Below are 17,437 nucleotides of genomic sequence, written 5' to 3' on the forward strand. Positions count from 1 at the left end.
ATCAGCAACAGCTTTATGCATCTAGTTAACTCTCCACAGCAAATGATCACAGCAGAACAGAAACTGCATTTAAAGTGGATCAGTACCTGAGCCACTTAATAAGCTCAGTCCCCAGAAATTAATAAACATTTGATCAAAATGTGTCACAATACCTGTTTTCCATGACTTTTCCAAACAATACCTGTTTTCCATGTGCATTGTATCAGTTACTGTGTGGAAAAAGGCAGCATCGTAGTTAAGAGCTTGGATTCTGACGGACTTGAGCCAAAACAACAGAGTCGTCCGGCAAAAAAGTCAAACCAGGTTCAACTTTTGCTGCAACGGACCGCGACGTCATCCAGCAAGGTGCTGCGTTGGCCAATAAAATACATGCAAGCGCACAATCCTGGTAAATTGAAACGTGAATGCCGTATTTCTAGTGTTCACCTCACGATTGTCGCAACGGAAGATAAAATAGTTGCTTCCGTGATAACTTTCCAGAGTTGTAAAATCCTGTCTGTGAGTATTACAAACCATTGGGCCGTGTTTTGGCGTCTGAGCAACAGATGAATGCGTTTAAAGGCTTATCAAACTGGACTTCCTGCTTCGTGTTTCATTCTCTCACCAGTACCTTACACAACACGCCCCCACCAACGCTGTTTCTTCGCAGGGCTGTTTTCGGTCTGAATCCCTGCTAATGCTGACTTTACCTCCTGTAGATTTGGGGCAAACGCAAGCAACGCATCAGGCGACCAATAATTTGCCTTTTAAATACAGAATCAGGTTTTGCTTCTATTTCATTTTCTTACAGTCGCAAAGTTAAACGGTGGTCATCAGAAGAGCATTTTAAATTAAATGCATGCCGTTATCATATATTCAGATTTTACCATCACAGGAACTATCACTGTTTACGGTTTACCTGCATGTGAAACGTGGTGGGTGTTGATTTCAGACACTGATAAAAGTGAAGGCACAAGTAGAGAAAAATATGTATCCTCACACTGAAGTCAAGCTGCCACGCTTTGATGAACGAGGTCTTAAACTCTGTGTGGGATAATATTTTTCCATGTTTGCATCATCCCTCTGCACAACCATAAACTTGGAGGACGTCTTGTCTCCGCTGCAGACATCTGCAATAACAAACTCTCACAGCTCTGCTCCTGATCTCTCCTCCATCCTCCGCTGTGAACTTTGACCCCTGATCTTCTCCGTCTGGATCCCTCACCTGTTGGCGTCCGACACGATGGCCGAGCTCCACCGCTCACCGGCTCCCCTGCTGTCCCAGCACCCTCAGACCATCGTCTGTTTTTGTTTAGACTCTTAACTGATCAGGGACACAACTCACTCTTCTCATTGTACACGTTAGGAGCTTGATGTTCAGGGTGGGAAATTAACATCAGCTGAATGCTGTTAAATTTTAGTTTTTACAGACTCTAAAATTATTTTTGGCTGGTGAATTTATGCACAAAAACTCCCCTTAAAGATGTTTTGGTCCTGTTACCTCAGCTACAGCCTGTTTCCACTGCAGGAACTTCTTTCCAGGGACCATTTTAGCAACTCATAAATATTTGCTCTTTGTATGCAGGAGCCAGAGTCTAAGGTAGTCCCCCTCCTATTGTTTCTGGCTCCCAAAAGTCCCTGGTCTGGGGCTTGTGCTTTCCGATGTCACACAAACTATCGGAGCAGAGTGTGAAGTGCTGAACGTCACTGATTGGTCAAACTCAAACCTCAAAACTGCTACAACTTGTGTGCAACTTTTATTCAGAAAGTAAACAGGCACTGGATGCCGCACGTATAAATATCAAGATGAGTTGTAGGCATTTCTTGTGTTGTTTATTGACATTAAAAACAAAGTTATGTGTAGTTTGACTTCCCGACTAGCGTAAAAAGAGCAAGATAAAGAGAGAGGGCATATGCGAACAAGTGTGTGAGTGAACTACATGCAGAGAGAATAAGCAAGTGAACGAGAGAAACAAAACTTAATTTGCTAATTGTTACGGTGCGTCATCTTTTCCACCTCATCTGTGACCGTAATTACAACAAACACATTTATGTCTTAAACATAGCTGTCAGTTCTTCGTCTGTCGGTCTAATCTGCACAATTCTTCAGATGTGGTGGAAGCGCAAACAGGAATGTGCAAAGGGTGCTTTTAGTTCCTGGTTCAGTTCCTGATTTAGTTCCTGTGGCTCTACAGTTCATGAAACTGTTTGGTCAAAAAGGGGCATAATAAGACGAAAGGTCATAAGAGTGAAATTTATTAGTAAAATGTTTTTTTATCGCAAATTGGAATTATTAAGTTTGATTAATGGTAGAAGTGTGGGAGGAAAAAGTGTAACGGACTGCTCCGAGGGCTTTTGGAAAAACAAAACTGGCTGTTCAGTGTCCAAATCCACCAGCTAATGCGATTGGATGATTTACATTCTTGTTTTGTTTTTAATTTCCTACCCTGTTGTCATCTAACATGCAAGATTCATTGACTTGAAAACCCATGGCAATATTAGAAATCCATGTAGGAATAACAGACTCTCGGCCATTTTAAAACTAAGGAAGGAAATGTGATGTAGCTGTAAAAAGGGTTTTTCCATTGCAGTCGTATGCTTGTGTACCAAACTGTACAGTAGCAGCGACCTTTGACCTTCACATTAAACACTGAGCAGGTTTTGTCTGTTAATTTTGGAGAGAAACCTCAGAATCTGTCTATAAAATATGCAAAATTAGTTGGTTCTGTCACACACTTACTGGACACGTGAATAAAAGACAGTAGAGAAAATATTACCTACAGGTACAGCGAGGAACACGTCTGCAGTGGAGAAACTGTCAGTCTGTTTTTGGGTTTAAACTCTGATGTAGTCTTAACTGTTTCCACCCTCCCTCCACCTCAGCAGTGTCGCCGTGTCGCCCAGCAGCCAGAGGAACCCGGTGGCGTCGATCCACAGCATCGCCAACGCCACCACACCTGACCGACTGCGCTTCCCACGAGGCACCGCCAGCCGCAGCACCTTCCACGGGGGCCAGCTGAGAGACCGCCGCACGGCCACGTACAACGGGCCGCCGGCCTCGCCCACCCTCTCCCACGATGCCACCCCTCTCTCTCAGACCCGCAGCCGCGGAACCAGCAACCTTTTCTCCAAACTCACCTCCAAACTCACCCGCAGGTAGGAGAGGAAACAACTCACGTCAGACTTGATGAGTAAATCCCCAAGGGTTTTGGGTTTAGCTCTTTCTGTCCAGTCAATTTAAAGATTAAAGTTATTCTAAAACGATCCTTTATGTGCACTTTTTCCCTACTTCTGAGTTATTTATGTAAATGTTGAGACTGAATTAAAAGTGGATAGACTCCAGCCCTGCTCTGTACAGTATAATCTCCTGTGTGTTCGAATTAGAAGCCAATCAACACAGTGCCTTGTAGAGTTAGGATGATAAATTACATGAGAACACTTCACTGTCCTGTACGATATGATTTAGTCTTAAATCTAAATTGTTTATCTGTCGCTGCCTGGATCCCTGCCACAGAGAACTAAAACTACCTCGAATGAGCCACAATTTGACCTCCTTTTAAATGAAATTTGTGATATTGTTAGTGGTTACAGCTGTGCACAGCAGATACTTTTAGCCAATTCTAACCCTGTGATTCATTAAAGATGTTTGCTGATCATTTTCTTGCATAATAGTCATGAAGTAGATCTTTTTTTACAGTGCATATACTTTAACGATTAGTATATAAAATGGTGAAATCGCAGCTTCAGTTGGTTTTCTTTGGTCTAAAACATCTGGAAACATTTTTGGGCGGTTTAGATTCACACTGCCGTATCACAAGCAAACCGGAGCTTGTAAAAAATAACTCAAATCAAAACAATCATCTATTTTCATAATCAATTCAGTTATTTTTCAAGCAAAAATAAAATAAACCAGCTTCTCAAATCTGAGTATTGGCTGCTTTTTTTTATGTTGTAAACTGAAAATATCTTTAAGGTTTTGGATTGTTGGTTGGACAAAACAAGACGTTTGAAGACTTAACTTTGGGCTTTAGGCAGTGGTGGAAAGTAACTAAGGACACTTACTCAAGTACTGTACTTAAAGGAGCTGTATGCGACATTCACTGCCACTAAATGTCGCACTAGAGCACCGGCATCTCAGACCAAACAAATGGGCGATACGGCGCACCAGACTCCATTGGAAAAATCGCAGATAATCGTAAAACACACTTCGTTGCAACTGGACAGAAACAAAATAAAACTCACCAAAACCTGTCTTTGTTTGTCTTTGTCACTGTTCCAACAATCACCAACTCTGGTTTGGTGGAAATCAACCCGTTAATTCACCGCGTCAGATGAGCAAAGAAACCGTTATATCGCTCTCCTCACAGACGAACAGTTTCACACGAGGGACTCGGATGCTTTTAATGTGCATGCGCCGGCTGTAACAAAGCACAGAGGCTGCGATAACAACACAGGCAGAGGGACTGTGACGTCATCCTCTGCTCAGGACGCCACTACTCCGCTTCATCTTTACATAGCAAATAGTTGTTTTCTGCTATATTTATGTTTAAAAATCTCATTTACAGAACCTTTCAAGTACAATTTTGAGGTACTTTACTCGAGTATTTCTATGTTTTGCTACTTTATGCTGCTTTTTACTCCACTACACTTTACCTTAAACTCCACTACATTTATTTGATAACTTTAGTTAGTTTTCAGATTAATAATACAAAATATAATCGACAAATAAATGATGATTATGTATTATCGTAGGATAAAACTTTATTGATACCGGGGGGGGAAATTCACAAGATACCAGCAGCATATAAAGTAATTAAATTAGATCCAACTTTACCAGCTGCAACATTTAAAGTGATGAACACATTAATGCATCAATAATTATAATCCAATAATATAATATATATTATTCTGAAATGAGTACTTTTGGTACTTTAATATTTTATATTTTTAAAATTTTGAAAGCCAGACTTTTCTACACTGTGGTATTTCTGCTTTTACTAAAGTAAAATATTTGAGTGCTTCTTCCACCACTGGCTTTAGGACATTGTGATGGGCTCATATTTTATCCCAAACAATAATTCAGTTAAAGAAAAGAAAATAATAATAATCAAGAAAATAATCAGCAGACAGTGATAATAATTATTTGCAGCCCTGATTTAATAAAACATCCCAACAAGACATCACATATTTAAAGTGGCAGCCAGGCCAGCGACATCACTCCTGCAATGACTGACCTAAAATGAGGAATTGAAATCATTTGATAATCAATGGAAAAAATGAATCTACCCCTTTTACTGTTGATGATTCCAATCGCCCCATTTTTGTTCACTCATTCACACTCCTCATACCTCCCTCCCTCCCTCCCACTCTCCCCCCTCCTCCTTTCACTCCTCCTTCACCATTTTCACTGTTTCTTTGTCTGATTCTGTTGTAGAAACATGTCATTCAGGTTTACCAAAAGGTAGGAGTCTTGTACTGCCTTTCGCTCTGTGCCAAAAATAACGAAAACAATCTCACTGAAAAACTTCCTCTGAGACTCTACAGAGGCGTGGGGCTGCTGGCACTGAACTAACAAACCGCTTAGCAGAAAGAAAAACCCTCTCTCTGGGTACATTTACATGCACACAGTTTATAATCAGATTAATGTGATCAGATGTTAGTTTCAAGTGACATGATTTTACACTAGTAACCCAAGTTAGCAATAATTTGACAATAGGGCTATTGTTAAAGGAATTGTGTGACATTTTGGGAAGTATGCTCATTCGCTTTCTTGCCGGGAGTTAGGTGTGAAGATTGATGCCACTCTCATTGTCTGTATGTTAAAAATGAAGCTGGGGCCAGCAGCCGGTTAGCTTAGCTTAGCATAAAGATTGGAAGCAGGGAGGAACAGCTAGCCTGGCTCTGTCCAAAGATAACAAAATCTGCCTATCGGCACCTTGCAAAGCTCAGTAATTAACACGTTATATCTGGTTTGTTTAATCCATACATGAACTGAAGTGTAAAAGCGACAATTCGCCGTCGGGTTATAAGCTGGAATTCCTGGAGTGTGTTACAGCAATGTGATCAGTAATTACAATACAGTTACTAATCCCAGTGGCGCTCCATTACTTCCACATTTTGTGGCGTTGACTTGTTCACTGTTTTTATCTGGAGATGGACTCAGCTGCCAGTTTATTAGGTACACTTAGCTAAAACCAATGCAGCCCAAAACAAGAGTCCTGCAATAAATCCTCCCTTCATGAAGGTTATAATGCGATTTAGAGAGTTGTTGATTCAACTTTATGATAATTATGGAGGCTGCAGTTTGTGGCGCTGTTGAGGTGTCTCTTATTTTGGCCACCACATTTATATCAACGAGGATAGGCTAAGTAACAGAAACGCCTCTCCTTATAACGCAATACAGCTGCAGGATTGTTGTATTAGTGCTGGTATTTTGTTACCTTTTTAGACTGAGCCAGGCTAGCAGTTTCCCCCTGCTTCCAGTCTTTATGCTAAGCTAAGCTAACTAGTCGCTGGCTGTATCTTCATATTCACTGTACAAATATGAGAGTGGTATCAATCTTCTTATCTTACTCGTGGCAAGAAACGGAATAAGCGTACTTTCCAAAATGTCGAACTATTCCTTTTTTAAGAGGGATGTAACGCAATGAGGGTTAATTGAAGAAGACATCGTTATAAATCTAAATGATAATTTTATCAGATGAGAGTTCTACATTAATCAGATTTGAACTGGTGTTTTCTGTGTGTCTAAATGTACTCAGTGTGGCTGTGGTTGGTCTGAGTGGATAAAGGCTGATTGGGAGAGCGGACCAGAAGTCCTTGAACAATCAGTCGATTAACCAACAGCAACAACAAAGCCGCTTGCCACTAATCGATTGCCAATGCATGCATGGGGTCGCTTCTTAAAGCTGCCATTGATTGTGGTTTGTTTACTTACCACAAGGATTGTTGTTAACGACCGAACTCTCTCTCTCTCTGCTGTTGAAACTGCACATTTTAGACGGTGCCTTTAAGCATTATTCTGCTGCATTTATTCACCACAAAACAGGTAGTTTTGTTTTTAACTCTCTGGCCCAGATGTGCTTTATCATGGCTGTTTTTAAAAAAAAAAAAAAAAAAAAAGAAGAAGAAGAAATCACCATGGATGAGATTTTTTTTCTTGTTTTTTCAGACAGAGGAGGAAATTTTTGGCGCATAAAGTAAATACTTTTTTGTAAATACAACCTTTTGTCTAGATTGCCTTGTTTGAGTAGGACTTTGGTTGATCTATCCAGTGGTGTTAAGTGTTTCATTAGGCTTTGCATTGCATATACTTAAAGCTATAGGAACTTAAGTTTAAAGTAAATATCTTTTTGAAAGGCCTGTCAGAACTCGTACTTCCTGTTTTTGTTTTTGGGAATGTTCGGTGTTCCTGAACCAGATTTCTGGGCTTCGGTGAATCATTTTAAGAAGAATTTCTTACTTTGACACCGGTGTGAGCTTCAATACAAGTCCATCAGAGTCATCGCAGTATTTTTTTTTAGTTATCAGTTATGAGCTATAGATCACCATATATGCTAAGTATACAAAACAACATCCATATTTTTTTAAACACTTTGTGCAAAATATCACATTTACTCCCAGTGGATACAGAAATTTACAAGAGTAATATAAAAGCCCATAAATACAAAACCTAAAATATAATAACCAACTTTTCAGAATAGTCTAACAAATTCAATCTTTCATTTTAACTCATCAGAGCTTAAAATGTTAAAACATTTTTTACACACAATATACTACAATCTCTTCCACCTCTAAATGTTTATGGATAACTATTGTAATTTCTAAGTCAGTCTGCAGTTGACCATAAAAGATATTCACTTTTTCTTAAGTATATTTTAATACAAAACTTACATGCCCAAATGTACATTGAAGGCATAATTGGTCTCTGTTCATACTGCAAAAAAGCAATTTCAGTGTAAATAATGGAAGACAAAATCTTCTGTGTAGTATCTGTTTTAATCATCTTTTAAATCACTTCTTAAAACTGATTTTTTTTTTATCCTTTTTTACAAATGTTTAGCCCAAAGTTTTATTTTTTCAGTTCCACTTTGTTTATTTTACTGTTTTGTTTTTTTTTAAATCAAATGTTATTGTATTAGGAGTATTTTATTCATTGTATTTTACTTTTATTTAATGGTGGTGCAGATTTATTAAATTTTTCCTTTGTAAAGCACTTTGTTTTGAAAGGTGCTATATAAATCTGTTATCATTATTATTATTGTTGTTGTTGTTGTTATTAATGCATTCTAAAGTTTGATATGAGGCTTTAGCAGTCAGAGTTAGACTTATCAAGTGGGAATCTTTCATGGCTCCAACTGACGGTTAATTTTGTTTTATAACAAATCTGACGATCATTTTGTTTTTTGTCTGTCAGAAAATAGTAGGATAAATGTCTGTTATGGATTTATGGCATGTTTGTTTTATCAGACAATCAGTCCAAAACCAGAAGAAAATCTGTTTACTATCGTATGAGACAAAGAAAAGCATCAAATCCCCACATTTGAGAAGCCAGAACCAGCAAATTTTGCTTAAAAAAAGATCCGTTATCAAACTTTTTACACAAAAATATGTATTTTTCTGTCAATCATCTAGTTGACTAATCAACTAATTATTGTAGTTTTAGTGTCTCCAGAGTTACAGCCTTCTTATTTGCAAGTTTCTACTTTTTTTTACTGTCTGTCGTGGCTCAGCAAAGAAACTGTCCAAGGAAACAAAAAAAGCGAATTTTGCACTAAAAGCACTATAACTCTGGAAGATACTCGCTTGATTTATCTAATTCAGACTGCTGAAGCCTCATTTAACTTCAGATGAATTTAAGAAGTAATTTTTACACAGAACGGTTGATTTTGTCCCCCACCATGGGATAACCTTTTTTATATATATATATATATCAAATTTCAAAACGATTCTTTGAAAACAAATATAACCCAGTGGTCTCGAGTTCCTCCTTTAAACCTCTTGGGCTTGAGCTGCCCAATAAAGAGATCAGAGAGCAGAAATGTCTCTAAATCTCCCAGTTCAAACATTTATTACATAAATACTTGTGGTTTCCTGTTGGGTCAGTTTCAGGTCATTTCTCCCGCTAATGGGGGGGTCAGGGTCAGGAAAGGAGGCTGTGAAACTGATCTGACATCAGGCCAGGACACCACAACAAAACTTGACAGGCCAAATCGAGCTTTAAGTGATTAGATATGTGGTCGAACTGCCGCTGCTCTAATCATCAGTATCAGCTGGAGGAGCTTTATGGCCCTCGCAGGGTGCCGTCTCAAGGCTCAGCAGTGCCCTCTGGTGGCTGATTGGGGGACAGTCTTCTTCCTCTGGCAGCGTCTTCATCATCCAGAGCCTCGAGTCGGTGAACTCTCGTGTCATCTGTCATCATCTCACTCTTATCACCTCACTTTGTTTTTTTTTTTTTGTGTTTGTCCTCATTTCCATGGAGACAAAAAGGTAGTATAAGGTTATCCGACGAGTCACAAATATGTGTACTGAATACATCAATAAATAAAATTGTTAGTTAAATTATTAAAATAGTGTAAATATGAATTTATGAGCTTTATACTTATTTAATTTTACAGTTGGTTATAAAAAGCTTTTTTTACTTAACCATCAATCATTGATACTATAAACTAAAACTTTATCTATATTTATCTTTCACTTCCTGGACCAATCACTGCTCTGGAGGAGGGCTGCAACAAACAACTATTTTTAACTATCGATTTATCTGTTGATTATTTCCTCAATTAATCGTTTGGTTTATAAAAAAAAAAAGATCAATCAAGAAAAGAAGTGAAAACTCTCCGTCAGAGACTTTCAGAGCCCAGCGTCTTCAAAAGTCTTGTTCTGTCCAAAACCCAAAAATATTTAGTTTACAGTGTTTTATAAAAGCAGCAGATCGTCACTTTGGAGAAGCTGGAACCAGAGAAGGTTTAGTTTTTGCTTTAAAAATGACTTTTAATGATTAATTATCATAACTGTTGCCGGTTTTAGTTTTCTGTTGACATAGACGGGACATAAAAATGTGAAATAGATGAATAACTAAATGTGTGCTAGTTGTTGCTCCACCACTTTGGTCCAGACTCAAATATCTTTAAAAACTATTGGATGGATTGTCATGCTCCCCAGAGGATGAATCCGACCGACTTTGGTGATCCTCTGACTTTTCCTCTAGCGCCACCAACAGGTCAGAGTTGTCAGTTAACCTTTTAATATGTCTCGACAACTATTGGATGGATTGGCGCAAAATTTTGTACAGACATTCATGGTCGCCAGAGGATGAATCCTAATGATGTTGGTGATCCCTTGACCTTTTCTTTCAGCTGCCTTTTTCTTTGGTTTTGAGGCAAATATCTTAACTATTAAATGGATTGGTACAAAATTTGGTCCGCACATCCATGTCCCCCTCAGGATGAATTGTACTAATTTCGATCAAAGTATTGGACAAATTAAAATTTTGACCCGATGATGGCGCCAGAATAAAAACAGGATCACCGAATACCTGCAAAACTGACATTCCCATCAGCCTCAGTTGTACTTTGTGTTTTGTGCTAATTATCACATATTAGCATGCTAACATGCTAAACTAAGCCGGTAAACATTGTACCTGCTAAATGTTAGCATGTTAGCCTGGTCAAAAGTGAGCATGTTAGCATGATGATGTTAGCATTCAGCTCAAAGCACTGTTGAGCCTCAGAGTTGTTAGCATGACTAGACTCTTGTTTACCAACTGATTAGAGGTTAAAATAAAAGTATAAAGCTTATAATTAGTCTGACTCTCCATTTTAATTATTTAACTAACAATATTATTAATAATTCAGTTATATTTTTGACTCGTCTGATAACCTTTTAACTACATTTTGTCAGTTTCGAACCTCTGTACGTTTCTGCTTAAAAATTAAAAAAAAAAAAAAAAAATCCTCATCACGTCTTTGGACTTAACCAACGAGTTTTTGTCGTTTTCCTCCTCCTCAGGACGTTTTAGGTTCAGTCACCTCCCTCCTCCTCCTCCTCTCCTCACAGTTTGTGTGTTTTTGTCTTCCTAACCTTCCTGTGTCCTTTAACCTTGACCTCTTGCTGCTCTTCCTCTCTGCCTAGGGTCAGTATTGACCCGGCCAAACGGCAGACGGCCAAAACAGGGCCTGCCGTCCCTTCTACCCAGGGAGGAAAGACCCTTAGTAAGTCTTCTGCCCTCCAGTCTCTATCAGCCTGTCCTTCCTTCCTTCCTTCCTTCTCATCATCCTTCCATGTTTTTTTTATCTTCTTCTTTGGCCTGTCCTCATGTCATTCATTTTTAATATTCTTTCCCTCTCTCTTTCTTTCTTTTGTCATGTGTCCATTGAGGAAAATCGCCGTTTTTTTCAGATTCCCGTTTTTTCTTTCAGATTCAGGAGCGGAAGATATAGAGAGTTGTAGGAAGATGAAGATCTAGAGTAAGGGGCTGTTTCAATCCCTCAAATTTCTCTTCTGAGACTAAAGTCTGAGTGTCAGTTATGTGGAGGGACTCACCCCCTCCGATATCTCTCACCCTCCCTCCCTCCCTCCCCCCCCCCTCGGTCTTGTGATCCTCACAGCCTCTCTGACTGACCCAGGACCTGCTGTCAGTCCTGTCTGTTCACTTGTCCTCTTGTTGTCGAGTCTCTTGAGCTGTCGGGGAGTTTGGAGCCACTTCCTCCTCCACCCGTCCTGTTTTTCTGTTCTCCAGGCTGCAGTGCATGCTGGGAGCCTGACACCACAAACCCGTCCTGTCAGAGGAGCAGGGAGCTTACTGCTTATTTGCTTTTAATCTAATCTTCTGTTACATTACTCACATTGTCCTTGTGTTTGTAGCGATTCAGGGACTGTTTTCCTGTCTGTTAAACAGTAAAAGTATTCGTGAGTCACTGCGAGGAGCCAGCAGATGAACATAGACGCACATTAACACCTCCTCTAAAAAGAAACACAGCTGGTCTCTGTTGGTTTTATGGCCTTTAAAATGATTATATTCTGGCAGCCTTGACTGAGAGTGACGATATGGATAAAAACCCTCTCACAGTTTGCGTAATTTTATATATTAAGATATTAATATGTCATGATAAAAGTACATTTTTAGGAAATATCAAGAAATCAGACAGAAACGTGTTTTTGTCTAATAGAGCAAATTAAATACCTGACAAATCAAAGTACTTTATCGCGTTGATGCATTAATCACATAGTCTTGCTTATTTATGACCCACAGCGGCTTAGTTAATGGGATAGTTTCCATGTTATAAACTAGCCAGATGTATATTGTCATGGTATGTATTGTAGTATGTTGCCCAACCTTAATCGTGACTGTGAGCTCGGGCGTGGCAGCTGTTTGTGTGGCTGTGATCCACGAAACGAGCTGTTGGACTTTCTTTTTCTTTGTTTCTCTGCGGGGGGTTTTTTTTTTATGTTGCTTTGTTGTGATGAGTAAAAAAACAGGTGACAATTAATTAAAACAATATATTGTAACTTCAGATCTTCAGGAATGATTTTTATTCTTTAGTCATTCTTGCAGACCTTTTTAGAGAACTTGTAAAGCTTAATTTATCCTCCAGGATGTAAATGATGCAGGGACAATAGTTTTTTAAACCATCGCACTTTTTTTGTAGTTGTCAGTGAAAGGTGTCGCGCAGTTGCTCTTAGTTTGATCGGCGAGGTTGTCGACGCCGTCATACATGGCGTTTAACTGTGATTGACTGGAAGAAAAACTTGAATTACCAGATTCTCAAACCATCAGGGAGTCATTTATTTTCTTCACTGCGTCCCTGTGATAAAACGAGGCAGATACAGAAGAGTAAACACATTTTAAATATCCCCACATTTCATCACATGCCGCCAATTCTTCTGTCGAACGGAGACGAAATCCAAATCAACTCAGCCTCTAGTTGCTAATATTAACAACAAATACCGTCGTGGAACTACTTGCATGCATGCGATCATAAAACACTTTTTGCTTGAGTTTGAATTAACCTAAAGTGTTAAATGGCGTCAGCTTCTCCTCTGTTTTGCAGCTTACTCGTGAATCAAAAGTTGTTTTGGTGGAGATCACGGTCACGTTCTCTTGGCTGACGAGCTTGTGGACGTCTGCTCAGTTGCTGAACGTGTCGCTGCGTCCGTCACAGGGAACAAATCGTTGTCGGGGAACATTTTGTTTTATCTTTTTAGAGCCTGAGTTTCACCCGGCTTCATGTTGCAAGAAGCGTTTTCCATCTGCATCAACACAGGAAAGTTGCAAACTGTGTCTGTGTTCATGTGTCCTAGTTTTGTTTGTGGACGTAGCTTTTAAGATTAAGTAACTTTTTTTTTTTTTTTTTTAAATAACTTTATTTAATGAAGTGGCCACTTTCAGATCAAGATCGAGAACCAAGACACAGTCAGAAGCCAACATACAAGAAACCACGACCCCAGTTTAACGAACATAAAGTCAGTAAAAACAACCAGACGTCTTAAAAACATCAGATTATAAAGCTTTAAAAAGGGGCTCTGCGATTATTCAATATTATATTATCAAGATGATATGATCAAATTGTTTATTGTTTTACAAATGAGTTCCAAATTAAGGTTTTGTTTTGCACACTTATTTGGGTTTTTTGTTTGTTTTTTTCCAGATGAAATTTGTGGAACAGTGGAAGACAGTTTATTGCATTGGAAATGAAATCTTACTAGCCTTTTTCTGAGGCTTTTAACCGCATCTTATGGTCTTCCTTAGTGGTCTTGCTTATTTATTTATTTTCTATATTCTATATATTTATTAAGTTTTCTTGAGTTTCTTTTTTGTTTTTCTTTACACTGAGCAAACTCCATCCTCTGAGGAAGACTGAGATGAAAGTTCAGAAAGAGGCCAGTAAGATTAAACAGATTTTTATTGCGAGCTCCACTGTTGTGCATCAGATGGACTTTAAGTTTGCTTATTACTAAGTTTTATTTTTAACCGTATCACCCATTCCTACTTTTAAATCCACCAAAAACAGAATAAAAGGATCTCGCTCGAGCTATTTTCAGTTCCGATATAATTTTAAATTTGTTTTTGAGGAAGAAAGTAAAAAGGAAAGAAGTAGAAAATAACTGCACCGTCACCTCCGTCCTTTTTTAGTTTCTCTTTCAAACCGTCCTCCCTAAATCTCACCTGTAGGCTGCAGCTGACGATGATATTCTGCTGCTTTGGGTCGACGCACTCGCACTAGTTCATGAGATGCATTTCCGTCCTGCTTTGTGTTTTTAAAAGATTGTTTTTCTTCGTGTCTGCTTTAAACTGTTGGTTTCAGTTTGGGGTCCCAGTCTGAACATCCATCACTGTTTTTATTGTTTTTTATTAATTTTCTTCTCTCATGATTCTTCACTGGAAGTAAAATCTTCCATTTCTTTGTTTTGTTGTTGTTGTTGTTTTTGTCGGTGGTGGCTCTCGTCGTTGTTTCACATCGGTGTCACTCTCCTTCTTATTACACGTCACATATTATCTTTTTTTTTTTTCAACTGGAATTTATCTAAAGTTATTTCTGTCGTGCACAATCCACATCTTTTTTCTTCTTTTTTTCCTTCCTCCCTGTCTGATCTTCTCATTCGCCTCAGAGTCTCAACCGAGTTTGAGAGAAACGGGAGACTTGAGGGCTCAAGGTGAGGTAACAACACCCCCCCCCCCCCACCCCACCCCCACAATGTGACGGCCCCCTTTAAACGTAGGCTTCAGTTTGTCCTCGTCTGCAGTCTCGAACCCTCTCTGCTTGGTTTCTCCTGGGATGATTGAATGTGTTTGGAAACCTGTTTCTCGTATTTGAGCTTTGCCTTTTGAGTGTTTTCATGTTTGCATGGCACTGTGTTCGTGTGCTGCTCCGTTAGCATGGCATATTTGTATTCTTGTCAACCTGAAAAATGCTTCTAATACCGCCTTAAAAAAAACAAAAAAACAAAACAAACCTGCCATTAATTACAGCATGGACGTGTCTAGACCCAGTTTACGTTACATTCACGGTCACAGAGTTTTTCCTGAAAATAAATACTTAAAAACACTGTTCTGAATGTATTTCCAAAGACTGGAAAAATCTGGATGAAAAACGTATTCCGCCCTCTGCTCAGTAAAAGACTTTTAACCTCGTTTCACAAGTTTCGACTCGATTTCCTTTCGGTTCATTTTAAAGGACAAGAATGTAGAATTTGTGTAAACAACTTGTTTGACTTTACCAAAATATTATAAACACTAGATATTTGTCTTTTATAGTACGACTGCACGTTATTATCGTCTCTCATAGGATCTTTTTATGTGCTCATATCGTCACGTTTGAATTGGAATTGAGCGCTGCCTTTTTTCTACTGTATGAGTTAAATATTTTATATGAGATGAATATAAAGTGGGACGTCTTGGTTGCATAATGGTTAAGGAGCAGACCGTGTAACTGCAACGTCCCAGGATGTGTTTTGGCTGAGGACAAATGCACAGATTTGCCAAAATAACAATCTTTAAAATAATATATAGTAACATCAGTATAGACCGATTTTACTGGATAATTCATCTTTTTAATTTTGGTTCATGTCGTACAAATTGAGCAGGAACATATGACAGTTCCCGCCACCTGAAAAGGAACCAGTCACGTACTAGGAAACGGGTTGAAAACCTTTCATCCAGATGTTTAGAAGAGCCTTTTTAGGGATCTGGAAATACCTTCAGAAAAGCAGCGGGCGTTGTTAAACGACCTTCTTGGTGTTTCAAAGATGGCTGGGTGGCATTTTGTTTGTTTTTTCCGGAGAAACGAATGCATGGCTTTGTGACTTGAATGTAATGATAAAACACGAGAGGCTTAAACTGGGGTTAGAACGTGTCCCGCTGGAAACAAACACCAGCCACAAGCTAAATATTGTTTAATGGAATCCAAATGCGCTTATTCACTTTCTTGCTGAGAGTTAGATGAAAAGTCAAGAAATAGTCAAACATAAACATAATTTTTTTTACATTTGTACAGATTAAACAAACAATATGTAACATGTTAATTAGTAGCTGGATTTTTGTTAGCTTTAGACAGAGCCAGGCTAGCAGTTTCCCCCTGTTTGCAGTCTTTTGTGCTAAGCTAACCGGCTGCTGGCTGTAGCGTCATATTTACCGTACAGACGTGAGGTATCGATCTTCTGATCTAACGCTCCGCAAGAAAGCGAATAAACCCCCCCCAAAATTGTCCAACTATTCCTTTTTAAATCTTGACCGTGGCAGCCGCTTTGACTGATAAACACCTAACATTTAGCTTACCAAAGTGAAAAGGTGACTTTTATTTCGTGAAACAGTCAAAGTGGCTGTTGAATCTTTAAATCCACCTTGTGGTTTATTTATTTTCAAAGCAGCGGAGCAAATCTGCGCTACTAAAACTTTTCTGTTTCTTCTCCTCCCGACAGTCGCCATGTACCTGGGGATCAAAAAGGGGAAAATAAAGACAGTAAACCCCGCTCCCTCAGATTCACTTGGAGTATGAGGACCACCAGCTCCATGGAGCCTTGTGAGATCATGCGGGAGATTCGCAAGGTGCTCGATGCCAACAGCTGCGACTACGAACAGCAAGAGAGTTTCCTGCTTCTTTGCGTCCACGGGGACGGGCAAGCCGAAAACCTGGTCCAGTGGGAGATGGAGGTTTGCAAGCTGCCCCGTCTCTCCCTCAACGGCGTCAGGTTCAAACGGATATCCGGATCATCCATCGCTTTCAAAAACATTGCTTCCAAAGTTGCCAACGAGTTAAAGCTATGAACAAAAGGGTTTAAAAGTATACATATATATCTAGAAGTATTTAAGCTGTACAATCATCCAAGTAGCAGTTTCCAAATGTCTCCTTTTTTTAAACAAAATACAGAGTATGTATTGAATATTATAATGTATAGATTAAGGCTTTTGGCAATAATCACTGAATTACTTACTAATATCTCAGTCTATTCTGGCCACATGGGGTCGACATTAACGAGTTGAATATGATTTGTCATGCTGTGAATGTGGACAAAAAAAAAAAACATTTCTAGTCTTATTTATTTCTTGTTTTTGTTTTTCTCTCCTGGAAAAAGTAAAAAAATTTACGTAGCGTTTTTTTGTTTTCAGTGTAAATAATATATCTTACTTTCAAGACGGCTTCACTGCAATACTCATTTTGTTTTTTTTGTTTTTTCTTTTTGTATTTCGTTTAAAAAAAATATATATTTAAAAAAAAAAAAAAAAAAAAGTAGAGATGACGGGGAGTCCGTGTAAACGCTCACGTGGTTAAGGGTCACTCATGTCTCAATTAAAGTGTCTGTCAACTTGAACGCCCCCCCCCCGTCTCACGCTGATCATTTGTATCCGGACACAGTCGAGATGAAAATATAAAAATGTTTGCTTCGATTTCGCTGTTTCTGTGTGGAGTTTCATTCCAGTATTTAAATGTATTGTTCAGTGTTTGAAAGAAAAGGGGGA

At 38.9% G+C, this 17,437-nt stretch overlaps 1 protein-coding gene across 33 annotated transcripts in view; it reads left to right on the forward strand.

Moving 5' to 3' along the window:
- The window catches only part of mark3a (MAP/microtubule affinity-regulating kinase 3a), a 58,260-nt gene extending 40,895 nt beyond the window's left edge, over nucleotides 1-17,365 (forward strand). For 6 of the 33 annotated variants that reach the window (XM_044166235.1, XM_044166232.1, XM_044166245.1 and 3 more), the window contains 4 exons: nucleotides 2,863-3,135; nucleotides 5,414-5,440; nucleotides 14,590-14,634; nucleotides 16,399-17,365. In XM_044166235.1, coding sequence (XP_044022170.1) covers nucleotides 2,863-3,135; nucleotides 5,414-5,440; nucleotides 14,590-14,634; nucleotides 16,399-16,744 — 691 coding nt within the window. In that variant the 3' untranslated portion in view covers nucleotides 16,745-17,365. Of the gene's footprint in view, nucleotides 1-2,862; nucleotides 3,136-5,413; nucleotides 5,441-11,112; nucleotides 11,193-11,399; nucleotides 11,448-14,589; nucleotides 14,635-16,398 lie in introns of those variants that run through there. The other 27 variants (XM_044166237.1, XM_044166264.1, XM_044166247.1 and 24 more) reach the window with 14 other exon arrangements.
- Nucleotides 17,366-17,437: the final 72 nt, after the last annotated feature.

This window comes from Siniperca chuatsi, linkage group LG15 (assembly GCF_020085105.1).
Source record: "Siniperca chuatsi isolate FFG_IHB_CAS linkage group LG15, ASM2008510v1, whole genome shotgun sequence".
NCBI classification, from domain to species: domain Eukaryota; kingdom Metazoa; phylum Chordata; class Actinopteri; order Centrarchiformes; family Sinipercidae; genus Siniperca; species Siniperca chuatsi.